General features: G+C 33.6%; 1 protein-coding gene across 1 annotated transcript; it reads right to left on the minus strand.

Moving 5' to 3' along the window:
* Positions 1 to 729: 729 nt before the first annotated feature.
* On the minus strand, positions 730 to 16,634 carry LOC150103311 (techylectin-5A-like). Its single transcript, XM_090398022.1, has 6 exons — positions 16,498 to 16,634; positions 9,885 to 10,050; positions 4,308 to 4,465; positions 3,950 to 4,055; positions 2,313 to 2,477; positions 730 to 1,172 (listed from the first exon to the last, which is right to left on the minus strand). Exons 1-6 carry the CDS (start codon positions 16,501 to 16,503, stop codon positions 886 to 888), a joined length of 888 nt encoding a protein of 295 aa, XP_090254148.1. The 5' UTR covers positions 16,504 to 16,634; the 3' UTR covers positions 730 to 885.
* Positions 16,635 to 22,071: the final 5,437 nt, after the last annotated feature.

Here is a 22,071-nt window from a genome sequence, read left to right on the forward strand (position 1 = left end):
CAAGTTACCATAAGGTGTTTTAACCTTATTAAATAAAAATCTCAGGATGAGAGAAAGATGTAGAAAGTATTTTACCTTGGGTATAATAAATGTTAAAGATACCAAGCTATTTTAAACCTGGTTTTACTCCATTTCCCAAGTAAGCAAACAGACAAGTAAGTCAAGTTTGCGCCTGCAACTATTGCAAGTCTAGGTGACCCCATGTGTAGTGCAAGTTAAGGTAACTCGTGGTAAATGTGGATAAGCTCTTATCACTATTCTTAATATTTACCACTTAATGCAAAGCACATCTCCTGGAGGAGATGTATGATGCCATGTGTTAAAGGCAAGGGACTACTACCCAGACCGGTTTTGATCTTTATTGAGGTCTCATCAGTGCCAGGCTAGAAATACTAAGATTTTAGTAATACAGAGCTTATGAGTATTTTACCAGAACAAGTTACCATAAGGTGTTTTAATCCTATTAAATAAAAATCTCAGGATGAGTTGCCTTGACTTGCACTACGTGTGGGTCACCTAGACTTGCAATACTTGCATGCGCTAAATTTACTTACTTGTCGGGAAATGGAGTAAAAACAGGTTTAAAATAGCTTGGTATCTTTAACATTTATTATACCCAAGGTAAAATACTATATATATATATATATATATACATATATATTTGTACATATGCATATATATATATTTGTACTCTCTTCCCTTGTAGTACGTAAAATTATTAACATGAACTATGCAGAGCAACAACAAGTATATTTGCTGCAATACACATATTGTAAATACATATTGTAAATGTTAAACAAACACATGTTAATGAATACACCAAACAAAAGTATTAATATTTTTTGCTAATAATATGTAAATATTTTAACTGCATTGTATTTTCTGTCATTGAGGAGTTATTTTGCTTGTGGAGATCCTAAATTTAGCCGGACGGATCTTCATCTGGGTTTCAAAAAGGGAATACGTGTGTCCTTTCCATTCCAACCAGTCCACTCCATCACCAAATTTGGAGTGATTTCCCTTCAAATATAACCCATTGAGATTGGAATAATGGCAAGTAAAAAACCACCAACCACCATGATATGCCTGAGCACAGTGTACAGTCTTGTGACTATCATTCTCTCTGTCTTTTGTGGAGAATTTGGACCCACTATGAGCACTGAAGGAATCACCTGTAAAAATAATATTTAAAATAATTTAGTCGGTTTTATTAAATTTAGTTAATTTTTAATTAAAACATTAACTTATTAAATTAATAAAAAATAGTGTTCATTAACATGTGTTTGTTTCATGATTTTCAGGACTTAAACTAGTCTAATCTGACATTCAAGCTCACACTCACCACAGATGCTTAATATGAAAACATGACATTCTAGCGTGTATAATTCAAACAAATAAAATAAATTAATAAGTGGAATTAACTATTCTTATCTAAAGAAGTTTATGTTGTAGATTAGAAAAGTCGTAATAACCTACATGGTTTCGATCCTTTTTTCGATGTTATACAAAAATTTAAATTAAAACAAAAGAGAATTTTTTTTCTTTTGTATTCAGAAATATTGAACACCGTAATACATAAACAGAATGAAATAAAAAATATATTTTTCAGTAAACTTTGCTCATGTAAAGTTAAAATAAAAATTATGACTACCTTATTTTAGTTATATAATTATATATAAATTATTATATTTATGTCATTTCATATAAGTTCTTTCTGATATGCTGAGAATAGGTTGCCATACTGCGGTACAGTTTAATCAAACTAACTTGAGACCATGCTACGGCTTGATATATTTTATCAGAGATTCTGTTAAAATTGGCAAAATATTCTGCATAAAACGTTTATAAGATTCCAATGTTTGCTTTTATTACAGACCTTCTTTATGAAACGACCACATTAACGTGATTTTTTTTCAATTTTTATTATCGACCATTTCGAGAAACTGTGATATCATTTTCTGCTCCTACAAAAATAAATTACCACCTGTTTCCGATGGACATTCGCCAGAAAGACATTGGAATCATCCTGAATCCTTTGTGGGTCCTAATAATATCTCGCTACTTCAATTTCTTCTCAATATTTATGCTAGAGAATTGACATAATCCTTCGTCGTTTTCACAGTCTTCACACTTGTCTAGCATTTGTTCTACAGCACGAAATCAAGTTGATATTCAGCTCATCATACACGCCTTCCATTCACGCAACTGTCATTGTTCTGGAGTCATTTTAATTTTAGTCCTCGATGAGTGTGTCTTCAATGTGTTTAATATATATATAATACGTAATCATATAAGGTTAACTGAATGCTTACCAGCGTTTCCTTTATAAAAACGAGTGTGTAGCATATAAGAATTTTCTTCGCTATCAATCCAAAATTCATCATACTCAGCGAACCTCGAATTTCCTTCAAAGTCCTTCAGTTCAAATCGAATAGAATTCTCTCTTTGATTTGTTAATGCGAATATGTTGTCATTTCCTAATAAAGAAACGGAAGCAGATAAAATATCATAAATCTACGCATTCTTTAGATTATGTGAAACATTAAAATTTGTTGTTGCTAATAACGTGCTTTAGAATGTATTTTTATAATAGTCTTCAAAAATAATACATTTTGCATTATTTCTATATGGTATGTATTTATTTTGCAAATTTTTATTCCATTTCTTCGTCTTAATTATTCAAAACATAAAAGAAGACTAAAAACAAGCAATAGCAGATTTATTCCACTGGCCGTATAGTCTTTGTTTCATTGGTATAACCTAAACAAAGAAATGTACAAATCTTAATCTTAGCCTTTCATTTTCTTACTAACGCTGCATACATCCACGAACATGTGTTGATTGTTGAAGTGTCAAATGACTGGATTTGCTGCTCATATTAAGCTACCGATTAATTTAAAACATTTGGAAAAGTCAATAGGCAGAGATAAATTTCCGAAGTGAGACCACCGTCCCATTAACGAATCCGGAAGTAGCTTGAAAAAGTTTTGTGTCTGGAGTTTCCGGAGTATGTAAAATAAATACGATACAAGAAAATGTAATAAAAAGTCTCTGTAACTCGCTCGATATCGACGATGCCTTTTCTATGAAACTTGGTTTCCAATTCGTTCTAGGATGCAAAGAATTTTTATTAGGACTTTTCAAGTGAATGTGGGTTTTATTTTACAACGTCGGAAAATGCAGAGAAATCGTTGATACTTTACAGCGCACCAAAAAACGTCATAACATTTGAGTATTAACTCCACTGCCAGTGCGAATTTCTGAACTTTTTCAGTTGTTCATATTACTATAAATTTATATAAAAAACGAAATGATTTTTAAACGTTGTTCACGTATTTTTTTAAAAATTACAGAATTTTACTAAAAGTACTTAAAAATCCATTATTTGTTTAATTTATTATTCTAATGTTATACATTCGTCCGCGCGGTTAGCCTAGTGGCTTTGCGCTTCGCAACCATATGCCTGGGGAAGGAGTGTCCTAGGTTCGATTCTCGTCGGAGACGTGAGGAGCTGAAGGATCTTCCTCAGCCATAGCCAAGTTAGCCGGTCTTAGGCGCGGGCAGTAGGGTTTTTTCCGCCAGTTTATCTGGTGGTTTTCATCCCGCAAGCAGCCAAACCTTCCCCTGAACACACAGGGATACAGCCAAGAATACCTTGAGGCATAGGAGTGACCATTCTATCCTCGTATTTCGGTTACGAAATCCAAGCATGCTTGGAAGGTTGTGGGCCTTAAAGGCCTGTTAAAGCCATTGGGATAGATAGAATGTTATACATTCAGTATAAATATTTCATAATATAAATGTTAGAAATTAATTTTGTATAATATATTTATTCAAATATTATCCAAACTTGAGTAATACAAACGTACATTCATATAATTATTGTCGTTTTATTTCAACTTTCCATTAGATTAAATTATTTCGATAATTAACAAGTTTGACACATTACCTAACCAGAAATCAAAAGTGATGTCTCCGAAACCTTCTTTGTACGAATTCCAATCTTGATAGAAATAATTCTCACCTGCTCCCCAATCTCCTCGTCTTTGAATAACCTACAAGAGAATCGTTCAAAATTCAGGAGGACTTATCAGAGAAGTGAACACATAAGCTACTTCGTAAACATTTGTGTTTGCAGTTATATATTCTAACGTACAATTAAAACATCGGAACTTACAGCTAAAATGTTATTATCTTGTATTATAAAAGGAAGATTTCATTGAACACTGTAATGATCACTGAAGTTCTTAACTATTCTGTCTGTTCCAACATCATTTATATTTAAAAACCATATTAAAAGTACAAACCGTCCATCCTCCACCGTCTGTTGTCATATCACAAAATACATCGATGCTGTCCCTCACCACTCGATTTCTTGGCCATATCTTGTATATTCCACTGTCACGGTGTCCTGCCTGAAGCAAATCAGCACAATCCATTGGTTTAAAATTCAAGTCGTGGTAGTCTGTTCAAAGAACATAATTTTATAGACATTAAGGTGCAAAAAATTAGGAATACATTTCATGAAATTAAATAATTCATAGATTAAAAGTATTGAATAAAAATTTGATAAAATAAAGGGAAAGATAATTTAACGTAAATCATGTAAAATGGTAGGATTTTATACAGAATATACTATTAATAAAGCTGCATATGCTTCACATATCCATCGTAAACAATTTTTGGAATGTTGCCAAAATTTATTATCAATATGCAAAAAGTGTACAGGCATCGATAGTGAATTTTGCCATTACTGGGGCAAATAATGTCGTAAAATAATACCAGATAATGTCGCTATAACATTGGGGGAATTCTAGTTCTCTTCAAGTAAAATCCGTGGCCTCAACTTTAATCTCAACAGCATCCACTACCACCTGCAACCCACGAAACTCCACCTACTCTTTTTAACCAAAACTCAAATCTCACCCGCCCCCCATCACTATTCATCTCAACCTTCCTAACTATACACTATTTAACTCCTTTCGACCTAAGGGTGGCGACTGTGCATATATCCGCTCTGACATACCCTGCCAGAGAACAACTAACTTGGAATCGCCTGACTTCGACCTTCTTTGGCTGAAGATATCCCTCCCCCACTCAGTCAAATTCATCTGCTAACTCTATCGCTCTCCTAATACGACCAATCACTCAGAGCTCTTTCCATTCCTCTCCGTAAAAGTTGATTTTCTCCAGTCCCACTCCCCAAACAGCAAAATTATCCTCCTGGGTGAAGTCAACGTCCATAACACCAGTTGGTTTTCCTCTTCCAGTCATACAGATCCTGCATGACTGGAAGAGGAAAGCGCGTGAGGTCATTATTGACTGCAAATGTACAGCATCTGACCAGAATACCAGATAACCCAAACCACTCCCCAAATACCCTAGATCTCTTCCTTACTAATGACCCTCCAAATATGCAGTGAATGTAATAAGCCACCTGGGTAATTCAGACTACAACTTAGTGCTCATCTCCTACCCCATGTAACAACGCCTACACGGTTACTTCCACACAAGAATAGTTTGGCATTATAATAGTGCCAAATGGGACAGTCTTCGAGACTACAATGCTTCATTCCCATGGTTAGACTATTGTTTCTGGTCTTCCAGTCCAGACATATGCACGGAACGCATCACCAAAGTGATCCTCGGGGGCATGAAAGCATATATTCCCCAGACTACTCAGACCTGCCTTCCCCTAACTGAACCCTGGTCCAAAAAATGTGCCAAGGCTGTACAAATGAAAAATCAGGCATACCACAACTGGCTCAAATCAAGAATCCCATCCTCATTCAATGCCTACACTGATGCCCGAAACAAATGCAAGAAAACTATCAATACTTCTAAAACAGATTTTGAACGGGCAAAAAGCAGAAAGCTTGTAACCTGTTCAAACAGCATCAGTGTATTTTGGTCCCTTGCCAAGGCAATTGGCTGTAACATTTGCCCTTCACTATTCCCACCTCTATCATACCCAGATGGCTCATTTGCAACATCATCCATAGAAAAGCTAATCTCCTGGCATCACACTTTGCCTCCAATGCACACATAACTGTCAATGGCAAATAGCTTTCAGTCATTCCAACTGCCTAACATACAATGCCCCCTGTATCTTTTTGCCAAAAAGACATCACAATCCTGCAGTCTAAATTAGACAAAAAAAGTCTCCTGGCCCTGACGGAATTCCTCCAATTATCCTGAAGGTCTGTGCATCTGAACTGACTCCTATCCTATGTCACATGTACACACTCTCTTACTCCACTGGTATATATCCCAAAACCTGGAAACTGGCCTATATCCAACCCATTCCTAAAATGAGTGAAAATCACTGCCATCTAACGACCGCCCTATCTCACTCACTTCATCTAACTATCTAATTATCTATCTAACTGATATCTAACTAATAACTTGATGGAGAAAATCATCAACTCTCAACTCCTAATCTACCTTGAAGGTACCCGGCTATTACGGGACCACCAGTACGGATTCCGCCAAAGCCGTTCAAAAGGCGATCTGCTCTCATACATCACCCATCACTGGACGAACGCTATGGAGAAATTCGGCCGATTCCAAGTAGTTGCACTTGATATCTCCAAAGCCTTTGACCGAGTCTGGCACAAAGGCTTACTAAGCAAACTCCCATCATTTGGACTGCCTCAGGACTTCTGCAGATGGATTGCCAGCTTCCTATCTGGAAGCACACTATGTGTGATGATAGACGGCTCCCTATCCTCTCACCATCCAACTAATGCCGGGTCCCTCAAGGCTCAGTTCTCTCACCGACCCTCTTCCTTTTATATATCAATGACCTACTTCAGTTGACCTCTAACCCAATACACAGTTTTTCAGATCACGGCGCACTACATTCCTCCCTTTCATTTGACAAACCCTACCCTACACAACTCACTTCAACCCACAGAACATCAACCACCACTGCCCTTAATTCCGACCTCCAAGCCATCCTCCGATGGGGCTCAGACAACCTTGTCAACTTCAACGTTAGTAAAACCCAGTTCTGTCTTATATCTCACAAAAAAGAACCATTTTCCCCCAGCATTATATTCGATAACACTCAAATTCACAGACAAGACGAAATTTCTCTTCCCGGAATTACCTTGACATCAAGCCTCTCCGCATAAACACATCACAACCATTGCATCCTCTGCTTCCAAACAATTTGGTTTTCTCTTTCACTCAAGACGCTACTTCACCTCTAAAGCTGTTAACACTATACGTCACAAATCCGCCCAGCTCTCTAATACTGCTCTCACATCTGTAGTGGGACTCCAAAAAGCTCCCTCAAAATGCTTGACTCAATACAGAGGAGAACAATTAGACTAATAAATGACCCATCCCTCACCAACTCGCTCTCCCCCACTTTCACATAGACGCTTGGTCTCTGCAATCTGTATATTCTAGAAATATTTCCACGGGAAGTGTTCATCTGAAACAGCATCAATAATTCCCCCACCCTGTACTAAGCCCATTGGAACACGTACAGCTGCCGCCTAACATCCTTTTACAGTACACCTCGAAACCCACAGAACAAGTTTTTTCTCCTCCTCATTCATCTCTGCTACTGCAGTACTGTGGAATAGTCTTTCCCCAGACGTATTTCCCAAGGAATACAATATATAGGCGTTCAAATCAAATGTAAACAAGTTTCTTTTTTCACAACCCATCACCCATATACGGTACTAACGTACTATAGGTTGACCAGCCAACCTCCTGTATATGGGCCTAACATAAAAAATAAATAAAATAAAATAAAAAAAGCAAGTGTATAAACGATATCCTGCATATCCAACGATTATTACATTCATATACATCGTATATTACTCAGTAATCGTGTCCATATATAGTTATGCATTTCGGGATAAACAGATTACAAGCCATGTATCACATTGATGGCACTATATTCCAGGAAATAGATGAAGCTAGAAATTTAGAGGGATGGTGGTAGACAGAGAGTTAAAGTTTAGAGGCTAAAGAGGAACAACAACTTCTTTATCTCTACATATTGCTGAGGTAGACCATAGGATTTCTTGACTATTGAAGAACACGCTAACATGTAGAGATAGAGAAGTTGTTATTCCTCTTTATAAGACCTTGATACACCCACATTTGGATTACTGTGCTCAAGTCTGGTCTCCTGGGTTTCTTGGGGATGAGGAAGCAATGGAGAAGATTCAGAGGCGAGCGATCAAGACGGTGAGGGGTTTGTGGAATGTTCTCTGTGAGGATAGCTTGAGGGTGTGTGGATTGCAGAAGTTGGAAGTTGGTTGACAGGAGAAAAGAGGAGATATGATAGAAACATTTAAGTTACTTAAAGGATTTTGTAGGATTGATGCATGGGAAATGTTTCAGCACTTGGCTTGAGGATCCAGAACAAGAGGTCATCACTGGAAGTTGAATAAAGGTATGGTCAGTAGGGGTGCTAGATTTTTTGCTCGGAGAGTTGTGAATGAATGGAATGGGTTGTTAGAGTTGGTTGTGAGTACTTTTTCTGTTAATCGGTTCAAGGAGAGGTATGATGAGAGTGTGTAGATAGTTGATGACTCCCGCGATGAGTCTTCGGACTGCTCGCAGGTGTCCTTACAACAACAACAAGAATAACAAATGTCCTTTGGTTATTTCAGATGTCTTGGTTCCTTTATGTCGTTTTTATGTACTTTACTATTTTCATATATAGACCGTAGAGTGGCTTTAATAACTTTATAAGTAAATCATAGGTTTTAGTCAAGCAAATAATTTACGTTAGTCTTGTCAAAAGTTTTTTTTTTAGTTTTAAATCTCCAAATGTTAGGCACATTTCAAAGAGTAATATTGGCCAATGAAGAACTTAATTTTCTCAATTCATTCTGTTCTTGATTACTTTTTTTTTTGTTTTGTTTTTCAATATTTTAATATATAAATCCGTTCTAATAAATGTATTCCTTTGTGGTTTTCGTAGTTATCCTCCTTTTACATTGGACTCGTATTTGCATCATTCCTGTCACTGGATATATGAGGTGGGAGGGGGAGTGAAAAGTTGTTATAAACAACTAGAATAAAAAATTGTATCAAATCAACTGATATAACCACAAGAAAGAATATATTAAAACTCTTTAACCCCATGTTTCATCAAATTATAATAATTTGTTCTTTTTTCAGGATATATAAGAACAGTTGCTATAATATCCTTGTTGTTCTAGGTGTTTATCAGAACTTTTGGCCTCCTCCCTCCCTCATATTACCGGGAATGGTTGATTAAATAAATAAGAAATTAACGAAACAAACAAACAAATAAAGAAAAATTCGATACAATTTCATCTAACTTGCTGAGGCATTTGTAAATTGATTCTTTCTTTATTTATTTTTTATGTGGTGCTTTCTGATTGCATCTGCATGTGTTCTCTAGTAGAGTGGGAGATTTTCGTTGATCATCCGGAAGATAATTCTCTTCTCCTAGACTGAAGCTTATTCATTTATATATTATTATTACTTTGCTTTGCAGTCACAATAGCAGATAGTAACAGATTTTTTTTATAGTAATTTTTTTTATGGTAACAGAAATTTGTCAAGTTAATCTTATATACTAAATTTATATATGAAATTTGTGGGTGCATTAAATTCTCTTTCTAAACTGCTGCAATAGATTATAAAAGAACGTTTAGATATTAAGGAATCCTTCGAATAGCAGCGATTTCCAACTTTTCATAGATTTATAATCCTTATAACACTCTCTGTACACTAGAAACCTTTTTATTATGTTTTGTACGAATGATGAAACACTTCTTCAGTGTTATCCTTAAATAAGGACTGTAAGTGATATTTTTCCTAATTACAAAATAGAATCCAAAATTCATAAGAAATGTATAAGAAATAATAAATAAATTATGTTTTACCTTTAGATAAAACATCCGTTATAGTTTTTAGAGAAACTTCAATGTTTTGTTTAGCCTGTATTAATCCACACCTTTTATCAAATGATTCTTGTGAGGCACTTATAAGGAGTAAAGGAAAAATTATAATATGCAATATAATATGCAATACAGTTGATTTATGCGCCATCTGAAATAAGAAATATTTTTTTCAATCACTTATTTACTTTAGAATGAAATACATTAAAGTAGTACAATAAATAATAATACTTTACCTGTTCATCTGGGAAATAAAAGAAAGAGTGAACGACAACAATGATATATATAATAAAAAATATATATTTTATTATTGATAAATATTATATTTATAAATATATATTTATAAATATATATTTATAATATATATATATATATATATATATATATATATATATATATATATATATATATATATATATATATATATATATATATATATATATATATATATATTAGGGGTGGAAGGGGTGGTGAAGCGCAATACATAGCCTCTCTCACTCAAATGTCAACCTCACCTTCCCGTGGTCCATCCTGTTCTAAAAGTACAAACGAGGCACTGGCGACCGAGTATGGGCGGTATAACCTTAACACCCTAACAGAGTAAATGCTGTTAGATCTGCCTGTCCAGAGGCGTTAGGTAGCAGCCCTACCACTGGACTTACCCAGCGACAGTTTAGTAACCTGCCCTGGGGAAATTCAAAATACTTTCAAGTTTCATGCAAAGAAAAGCCGGACGGACTGTCAGGGAAAAGACCACAACCCAGGAAACGGTAAACGAAATTGGAAAAAGGAACACATAATGAAGATTGCAACATGGAATGTGAGAAGCATTGCACACAAAGAAGAAGAACTTGATAAACAACTAAACCATGCTAACATAAAAATATGTATAGTAACAGAAACAAAGAAAAAACAAAAAGGTACAAAAGAAACAAACAACTATATACAAATCTACAGTGGGGTAAAAAAAGAAGAAAGAGCAAAAGCAGGTATAATGATTATGGTACATAAATCCCTAAAGAACAATATTGTATATTACAACTATTTGAATGAAAGACTAATAGAAATTAGACTCAAGACATTAAGAGGCCACATAACAATAATTGGTGCATATGCACCAGAAGAGGGAAAAGAAGAAGACAGTAATATATTTTATAAAGAATTACAGAATGCCATAGATAAAACAAACAAAACTGACTATTTACTGCTAGCAGGAGATTTAAATGCCAGAATAGGAAACAAAAAATACAAAACAAACATAGGTAAATTTGGCGAAGATACATGTAATCAAAATGGTCGCAGATTGCGCGATTTTGTCATTTATAATAATATGAGAATAATGAATTTAATGTTTAAACACAAGGAAATACATAAATATACTTGGTCAGCCAGAGGATACAAATCAGTAATCGACTACGTTATCACAAATTTTAAATTAGCGCAGTTAATTTTAGACGTAAGAGCATATCGAGGCTTTGAATTAAACTCTGATCATTATATCAGCAAAAATTCGTTTTAAACCAAAGTGGCTAAAAACACATAGAATTGAAAATTCTTACCAGCCAAGCTACAAAATTTCTTCATTACAGGATCCTCTAGTTAGACTACAATATCAGAAATGCACAAACTTAAAAACAGAAACCACACATGAATCAAGGGACATAGAAGATGAATGGGAAAATTTGAAACAAATTCTCACAAAAGCAGCAACAGAAACCTTAGGAATAAAGCACAAATGGATTAGAAAAAGAGGACTACGAGACTGGAACAAAGAAATAGAAAATATAATAAAAACCAAAAAGGACAGTTACCAGAAATGGCTAAATTCCAAAACAATAGAAGCAGAAATAGAGTATAAAAGAAATAGTGCAATTGCAAAACGAGAAGTAAGGAAAAAACATAGAGAAAGATGGAACAATTTCGTAACAGAACTAGAAAAGGATTTATTTAAGCCACAACCCAAAACCTATAAAGTAATAAAATGCATGAATAAAGAAATAAAAGAAAAGATAAAAATCCAAACAATAGATTTAGAAAAATGGGTGACCTATTTCCAAAATCTCTGGACAGATGAGAACAATGAATTAAAATTTTATAAGACAAAGAATGACCTAATAGAAAATATCACAATGTTAGAACTGAAAAATATAATAAAGAAGATGAAAAATAGGAAAACGCCAGGAGAAGACAATATAAATATAGAACTCTACAAAAATGCAGGTGAAAAATTTAATGAAAGACTTTTGAAAATTTTTAATATGGTTTGGATGTCCGGAAAAACCCCTAACTCTTGGAAAAAAGCACTGGTCATCCCAATCTATAAAAAAGGAAATAAAGACAATTGCAATAATTATAGGGGAATTAGCCTGCTGAATACAGGATATAAAATATATGCAGGAATATTAAAAGAGAAACTAAGCAGCATTGTAGAAAACAAATTACTAGAAGAACAAAATGGCTTCCGAAAAGGCCGATCCTGCATAGATACAATTTTTACTTTAAAATTATTAATTGAAAAGAGAAGAGAATTTCAAAAAGAAACACATGTGGCGTTTATTGATTATGAAAAAGCTTTTGACAAAATTAGTCGACAAAAATTGTTTAAAATATTAACCAATTTAAACATACCAAACCAACTTTTACAATCTATTCAAGAAATATATACAGGAAATAAAATAGCAGTTAAATTAGAACACACCTCAGAATGGAAAGATATATCAAGAGGAGTACGACAAGGATGTACCCTCTCACCTCTGCTTTTCAATATATATATAAATGAAATATTAACAATCTAATAACCCATTTGGTATACAAATGACCCCGCAAATGAAGATAGATACACTACTATTTGCAGATGAGCAAATAGTATTAGCTACATCAGAAGATGACTTACAAAGATCATTAAAATCATTAAATGATATCTCAAAGCAATATAATATGACAATATCCAAAGAAAAAACAAAAATAATGGCATTCAAAGGAGAAAACCCAATAAGAAGTAAAATAGTGATAGATAATAAAATACTAGAACAAGTAAACACTTTCAGATACTTGGGATGTGATCTATCATACGAAGAAGAAAAAGACATAGACACTAAAATATCAAACTTTGTCAAAGTAAATGGCATAATAAACAGTATATTTAAGCCATCCCTGGTACAAAAACACACTAGAATCAGACTATATAATGTCTTGTCAAAACCAACTCTACTATACGGAAGCGAAACATGGACCATGAAAAGGAAAGATGAAAAACGAATTCAAACAGCAGAAATGAAGTTCCTCAGAAAAACAGCTGGATATACCAAGTGGGACCACAAAACAAATGAAGAAATCTTACAATCCCTAAAAATCAAACCAATTAATTACTACATAAGACAGTATAAACAAAAATGGCTAGAATATTTAAATCGAATGGACAACAGCAGACTACCAAAAATATTATACAGATACAAAATAAGTGGAAAAAGAAGAATCGGAAGACCAAGAAAGAGATGGCATGAGACCGGAACAGGCCACATGGCCTATATTCCATGTTAGGAAGAAGAAGAAGAAGATTTATAAATATTATAAATATTTTATTATTTATAATATATATATATATGTTTAAAAATTATATGCTTTATAACGTATTGCGAATAGGAAATTGGTAAAAACTAACAAAGCAGGAGTTAAATGCTTAACTTAAGAGGTCAGTGATTAGAATCAGGAATGAAAAACTACAGTGCGTTGGAGAAAAACCTTCATCGTCTGTATGAGACCGGCTAATATTTACATTCACTTGAAAAGCCTTTAGAAATGTTCTTCTCCCGGAAATTCTTGTTGCCTCACCGCAAATCAGAACAATAGACTGTAGATCTCACACTGTCAGTCAGCCATGCCGTTTAGGGTTCGTAACGCTAGATGGCTTAAATGGTTTGCATGACTTAGTGCAGTGTTTCTCAAACTTTTTTTCGACTACGGAACACTTCACAAATCCTGAAATTTTCACGGAACATCTTGGTTATTTTGTGATGTATAAATTAATAATTAATTGATAATTTAGCTGATTTTTTTATTATTAATCAATAATTGATTAATCATTAATTAATAATTAATTAAACATCAATTAAACCATCATTAAATTAATTTGTGCTGACAAATTTATTTAAAAATGACAAATTCCAGAACTTCTCGGGGAACACCTATTCATCTTCAGCGGAACACCAGTGTTCCGGGGAACACCGGTTAAGAACCACTGACTTAGTGTAAGAGTGAAATATTGGTTACGCCTAAAGGTGGAAACTGGCTGCAGACCAATTCCCAGAATTTAGTTAAAGGTAAAAGATTTTTTAATTTTTTCCTTCTTCTACTTTGGTAATAGCAGGAAAGCAGGAAGGAATTTAATTCTTTTATTTTTGATATTGGAATAATAATCTAACTGTGTGGACATAAAGAAATATACAAATATAAATGATCGGCTCAAAAATATAAATCACTTCTTGATTAAACAATTGCAAATATTGAACTATCTGAAGTAATCCTAGATTACTTCAGATAGCTTACTGATAGCTCTTTGAATCCTAGATAACTTATTGAGGTTTCGGATTAAATCCAAATCATATAATAGCAAAAATCGGAATTAAAATCAGTATGTCCAATAATAGAAAATGGCAATTCACAATTGTGATATTAATCGGCCCGAATCAACAAAGCCGACGAAATAGGATGGTTAATAAAAATATGAAAAGCAACTGGCTAGGAATTGCTAAATTTCATTTCAAGAAAGGCATAATACTGTTGCAAAATAAATAAATAAAAAATAATGATAATAACAGTGTCGGTAATAGAAATAAAAAGGTTATAACGGAATCACAACTGAAACCTCAGAAAATGAAATTCAAAAAAAAAAAAATAAAATAAAATAACAATAATGTAAAAATTCAAGCAAAGTGACTCAGAAAAGTGGATAAAATATTTTCAGAATCGGCAAATTTCGGTAAATTTAAATCAGAATTTCGGTTAATTTTCTAAATTAACCGAAATTCTAAATTAACTAAATTAACTAAAGTGCATCATTGTCAAAACCAGGTTAATCGGAAGGTCAAATCTCATATGATCGCTACAGTTCTAATCGTACTAATTTATTAAAAAGAAAAGATTAAACAATACGAACATTTTACAGGGATTTTCTTAATGTGCTACTAAATCTTTTATGACTGTTCTTCAGAAAAGGGTTAAAATTGAGAGAAAAATCTAGTGATGAAAAGTGCGTTTTGCCAGACAGATGTTGCCAAAACCAGATTACCTTCAAATATCAATTTGTCTACAAATTCCACGAACTCTCACTTGATATCCAAACTTTTTATTAGAAATTATGGGAATGTAATACTCCGTTTGATCTCGAGAAAACTTACAATGTGATGCCAAGGAAAAAGGTTGAAAATACCAAATCTTTATGGTTGGAATGGAGTCATATATACATAGCGATGGACAGCAATAGAATGCTTGTACTGACCATCAGGCCTTTTTTCCTAAAAAAAAGGCCTGCTTGCTCGTTTGAGAAAAAAATGTTTCTCTGTTAAGACAAGTATAGTCCGAGTAAATGGTTCCAGAAGTCCACACAGCAGATTTATGGAATTTATTTCAACTGTTGCTTGTGTATTTTCGCCAGTTCCATAAATGTCCTCGTGACAGGTATTTATTCGGTCCATCTCAAGTGAGCACCAGGATTTGAGCATCCGACGACAAAAATTCGTTCGCAGCTTATAACCAATTTCGAGGTACCATATTTCGTGACAATGGAATGCAAACGTTCTTTTACTTGAAACGACTTTGAAAAAGTCGTTTCAAACAATCTAAGACATGAGGTTATTCTCATGGTATTTGTTGTAGGACTACGTTGTACTCTTCTGAGGACGCTATTTTTAACTTGGTGGTTAACTTCGCATTCATATACAATTTCAAATGATTTAGTTTTCGCTGGACGCTGTAGTCCATAAATAAAAAGTCATTGTAAGTTATTAGTGAGTTCACCAAAAGCTTTCAAAAAAAGTTGAAAAATTGTAGTTACACCAGTGAGTGGCTAACAGGATTTAGTTTTAATAACGACGATTGGAAATTGCTTATATTAAGTTTTTAGCATGAATTGGATTCTCCTTTTGGTTACGATCTGTAACTGTGGCGAAGGAAGAGAAACAATGTAGGAGGAGGAAGAGATAGAACCTAAAAGTCATTTAAGGACCATTCCATAACCTACACTGAGACAAAATGACATGGTTTCAATTACAAATTAAAATATTACCCAGGATTTAGTAGGCCGTTGCAGTTTCACATTATTCTTGTTTTATATATCGAAGTGTGAATCGACAGTATTATTTCAATAAACTAAAAAAGTGTATTATTTTAACGCAATATTAATTTTTGGACTGCACTTATCGATTATTAATTTTAATTTATTCCAACCTTTAATTTTTTTAAAAAAAAACTCCAATTAAACAGTAATCTTTTTTTTAATTAACTAATATAGTATTACGACTAAAATAATAAATTTTAATTTTTTCTAAAAAAACCAGTTGTCTTCCAATATTCAATTATCAATACAAAGATACAAGCCTACCTTCATATAAAGATCCCTGCAATAAAATGAATAGCTTTTGACGAACTTAAAACATATTCTGTAACCGGAATGACATCACTTCGACGATTATTTTTTAAATTTTACACTCCCTGATCCCAGTGGAATGCAGTCGCGTGAGTTTCGAAGGAAGTGGCGACTGCTGTGGCAAAATCTCATCGAACACGCCTCGCTAAATGTCAACCAGGAAGAATGATTAGCACATATCTTCTTTCAATCACAGTTGCTCGCAAAGCAACCCACGGTCCAATAACAGAACTTGACCTTTCTGCAAGAATTTTAAAACCCTTTCTTTAGAGGCTAGCCAAAGTTTTCTTTCTTATATATGTTGAAAGTTTTTTACCTTGGATATAATAGATCATAGATGCCAAACTATTTTAAAACTTAGCTTTACTCCATTTCCCAAAGTAAGTAAACAGACAAATTAATCAAGTTTACATGCAGGCGCAAACTTGACTTATTTGTCTGTTTGCTTACTTAGGAAATGGAGTAAAACTAGGTTTAAAATAGTTTGACATCTTTAACATATATATATATATATACATATTTAATCGACTTGATAATTTTTAAATTTTCTAAAACAAAAAAAAAAAAAAGAACGAGTGGAAGAAAGAAAGAATAAACTCTATAACATAACTGCCCTTGGAAGCGATTAATATTCATAAAATAGTTTCGACAAGATTTTACGTATATTTAAATATATTTATTAACAACTAAAAAATTATTTGGCCTGTATTACTAGTTAATCATTTCCCTGGTGATGAGTAAGCCGATCTCATATATATATATATATATATATATATATATATATATATATATATATATATATATATATATATATATATATATATATTTGACCACTGATATCAAGTCGAGACTAAAAAAAAAAAAAAAAAAAAAAAAAAAAAAAACAGAAGAAATATAATTCACACAATAATAGGCTAACATTGACGAAAATAATAATAATAATAATTTCACTAGAAGGCCTTCTAAAAACAACAACAACAGAAACAAATCCGATTTATTTACTCGAATATACTGTATCTCGCGTTCGCGTATATCTCGCACCCCTGATTTTACTTAATGGAAAAATAAATTAAAACGTTTAGCATATACCTCGCACACGAAAAAACTTTAAAACTTTAGGGGGAAAAAAGTTTAAAACTTTAAAACAGATAATGCATATTGTTATGATAATTTCAGATATTTTGGAATTCGGTTGATGAGAATCAGTATTTCAACTCAACAATCGTTGGCTTGTCAACCAATAGAGGGAACGTGTGAATGAGGTGAGGTTACGGAGGAGGTGATTTCGCCACAAAAAAATGTCAAGAGTTTTTTTAAAAACCGCCATATCTAATGCCCTGGATGAGAGAGAAGATGATGCTATTTCGGTAGATGACTGTTTGCTTTAATTTAATTACAGAAGCATTGTCGCTGAAGATTCAAATATATCGCGTGAAGAAGATGAGCGGTCGATCCCGTAAATAACGTTGATAATTAAAATTTAAATGTATTCATTTCATAAACTAAGTGAGCAATTATAAATTGTAATGAATACTGAGGATTTAATTATAAATGTCTATTTAGTTGTTGTTGTTTTTTTTTGGAAAACTTTAGTTTCCGAAGATCCCCGCATATATCGCGAACCACGGGTTTTTAATTTTAATCTTCGGGGAAAAAAAGTGCGAGTTACATTCGAGTAAATACGGTACAAAAAGGAACAGCAAAATACCGATATGTGCGCTGGAAATATAAACCCTTGCATGACCAATTTCTTCGAAATACTGAAGAAAAAATTGATTTAAACAAGACGTGGCAATTGCTACAATGTGGATATATTACGAAAGAAACAGAAGGATTTATTCTATCAGCTCAAGAACATGCATTACAAACTAATGCAATGAAAGAAAAAATTTTGAACATCAATAATAACAGCAAATGCAGATTATGCGATCAGAAAGATGAGACTGCAGAACATCTAATCAGCAAAATAGCTAATTATACAGCATGTTCTACAGCAAAAATAGCTCAAACTGACTATAAATACCATCATGACCAAGTGGTCAAAATAATTCATTGGCATCTATTTAAAAATAAGGCTTTCCCATTTCTAATAACTGGTGGCAGCATAAAATAGAGACAGTATTGGAAATCAAAACAGCAAAAATTCTCTGAGACCTTAGAATATAAACTGATCGGCATTTGGATGTTTATATCGAACAATTTATCGAACATCGACAAGTTTGGATTATTGATATTGCAGTACCCACTGATAACACCAACAAAAAAAAAGCAAAAAAAAAAAAACAACTAAATATCGATGTCGGCCTACTGTGGCTTAAACACACTAAAGCCATCCCAATAGTGCAATTTCAAAGAAACTGTCAAACTACTCGTATTTGCAAAAATTAATTATCAACGATCTGATCTACCAAAACGGCATTACTTGAAACAGTCCAAAATTTTAAGGCGCTGGCCTCCGTAACTCAGTCGACATCGACGAAACCCTGTAGTCGGAAAGACATGGGTTCGATTCCCGTCCATGACAAGGGGAACCTTTATCTGGTTTCTTTCTACTAAAGGTGAGATAAGCAGCGGTCTCTCATACGCAGGTAGAGAGTTTTTCGTCCCTCAAAACAGACAAAACGGCCCAGTAACCATTCACGTCTTCAGTCATAAAATATTAACTGGACATGGAAGGCAACCGAAAACCACCTTGTTCCAAAATCACTTTTCTTTCTAAGTAACATACTGCTACCCTACCAACCAATAGATTGATAAAGACAACACACACACACACACACACTGATAGACTATTCTTAGATTCTTGGGTAGAAAATCTACATTGCTCTGTATTGCCAATTTGTTGTTTGAATGATATTTTGTTTAGACTGTGTTTCAGTTGCGTGAATAATAATAATAATAATAATAATAATAATAATAATAATAATAATAATAATAATAATAATAATAATAATAATAATAATAATAATAATAATGTAAATCAGAATCAGCTACTGGTACTACCGAAAACTTAGAACTTGAAATAGAGAAAGTGAGGCAATTTAAATATTCGTCAGTAACAATTACAAGACAACCAAATAATGAAATGGTAGGAATGCCAATTCGAATAAAGAAGGGATATCACGCTTTCTATTCAATCTCATTTTCTTTTATCCCTTCTTATTCAGCTCAAAAGACATCATTGGAAAAACAAAGATTCGAATAGCCAATTCGAGAGTTCGTCCAATTTTACCTATGAATGTCAAACTTGGATGTTTTTTGTGAGGGTAAAGGATTTTATTTCATCTGTTAAAAGGAAAAGTTTAAAATATTTGGTTCAATGGATGGAGATGTTCTGTGGAAGATCTAGTAATATTAACTCTATGAAGAATGTACAATATTTAGTTTAATCAAGTTGAAAAAAGGAGCAGTATGTGTGTGGGGGTGGGCGCAGGACATGTTCTTCGAATGCTAAATGACGGTATTTCTTAGAAGACTATACATTGTAGCATTAGACCGAAAGAAAAGCCAAAACCAAGAATAAGATGGTAACATTGCATTGCAATATTCAAACTATGAAAATTCTCTTAGGTTTTATTTAATATCTGATGAGTTTTTATTCTGTTTCATTAGTTTTTCTTGCTTAGTCTCCTCGTGTCTGAAGACTTGCGCCCTCAGCCACTACATCTCTCCATTTTTTTTGTCTTTTGTTGTAGCAGTGGCCAACTCCAGTAAATCTGGTGATCATTTTAATCTGGTCCAACCATCTTGGTCTTGGACGTCATCTTTTGCTTTGTACTTCCACTTTGCCTTGAATGATAAGTTTTTTCAGGTTGGGATTTTCACATCTTGAAATTTCACCGAAATATTTGAAAATGCTTTCATTTACAATGTAACATAGTCGCCTCTTGATTTCAGTTGAATTATTATACTTTCCTTTGACCTATTGTCTATCCAGGAACTTCTCAACATCCTACTCCAGCCCCACATATCGAAGCTATTTACCTTGTCCGTATCTTTCTTGCTGATTTTCCAAGACTTAGAACCATAAACGAAAATCGAAAAGGCCAAGCTATTGACTAGTCTTATTTAGCGGTGATAGAAATGCCTCTGTCCTTCCATATTTTCCGCAGTTGCACCATTGCTGACCTTGTCATGGTAACTCTTCTTTAAAATTTTGGTTGACATCTACTCTTTGTACTTATTAGAGCTCCTAGGTAAATGAATTCATCCACCTTCTCGAAGTCTATGTTATTGTCATTTTCATCTGTGACCATGTATTTTGTATCCGTATTTCAGGCTTTCCCATTCAACTCTTTTAATGAGGGACTCCAGTTCTCCTTTGCTGCTGGCAATAAGAACGGTATCGTCAACATACCTGAGATTGTTTATCATTTTACCACTTGGCAAACCACTGTGGTGTCCGTTAAGTGCCTTTCTCATAATATATTTGACAGTAAAAATTGTATAGATCAGAGGAAAATACATCCTAGTCTCACATATTTCTCGACATTGAAATGTTTTTCCATCCATTTTCACAGCAGCCTGATTTCTCTGGTGCAGTTGTCTTAAAAGGTGTGTCAAGTGTTCAGGGATGCCCATTTTACTTGGTATTTTCCATAGGCCCTTCCACTTGACAGTTAAATTCTTTAGCGTAATCAGTTAAGCAATTCTTGAGTCTTTTCAACTAAGTGCCTTAGATTAGAAATTTAATCTCTGGTTTCACGTCCTTTTCTATAAAACCTGCCTGTTCTACAGGTAGTTGCTGCTCTTGTTTAATTCTTTCTTTAATAATATAGAGAAGAATTTGGCTTACATGTGACATCAAGGCTATAGTTTCTATAATTACTGCAATCGTTGACATTTCATTTTTGTGTAATGAGATAAAAATGGATTTTACCCAATGATCAGGCCGATCTCCTGTCTCCCAGATTTTATCACAAATTTTCTGATGATTTCAATTCCTACGAATCCTAGACATGCGAGAAATTTGCTTAGTATTTGGTTGTTTTTCCCTTTTCTCAGTTTTTTAGAGCTTCTTCAAACTCTTCTTTTAAAATGCAAGGTTCTTTATAAAAGTCTTTGGTGTTTTCCTTGTGTAATGAGAATGAATTCTCTTTGTATAGATTTCAGCAACAGTTCTTCCATCTGTTAAAGATGTCCTTTGGATCAGTAAGAATACGATTATTGAAATCAGCTATATTTGAATATTTTGGTTTAAATTTTTTATTCAAGAGCCTTATTTTGCTAAATACGTATTTGGTTTGATTTTGATTTGAGTGATCTTCAATTTCTTTGTGCATGTTGTTGATTAAGTTGTGTTTATCTTTAATGCAAAGTTTTCTGATGAGTTTAGATAACTCACTATAGATCTGCATCTATAATCATCTTCCGTTGAAAGTCCTTTTGACTTTATTTCTCTTCTTTTTTCGACTTCTTTCATAGTTTCAATTATCGAGAATGTGTTGATTCTGGATTTTTTGGGCAACGTTGACTTTGCAGTTTCCAGTAATATTATGTGTTTTTATCCAAAATTCTTCTGCGGTCGTT

Source organism: Typopeltis vanoorti, chromosome 9, assembly GCF_054136105.1.
Source record: "Typopeltis vanoorti isolate ZY-2024b chromosome 9, IOZ_Tvanoo_1.0, whole genome shotgun sequence".
Lineage (NCBI taxonomy): Eukaryota > Metazoa > Arthropoda > Arachnida > Uropygi > Thelyphonidae > Typopeltis > Typopeltis vanoorti.

Bases quoted from the DNA above. Each gene is read 5' to 3' on its own strand.
- LOC150103311 (XM_090398022.1), bottom strand. The intron at 4,056-4,307 runs GTTTGTACTTTT...ATTCTCTTGTAG, and splicing joins CAGACGGTGGAGGATGGACG to GTTATTCAAAGACGAGGAGA. The intron at 1,173-2,312 runs GTAAGCATTCAG...TTATTTTTACAG, and splicing joins TTTTTATAAAGGAAACGCTG to GTGATTCCTTCAGTGCTCAT.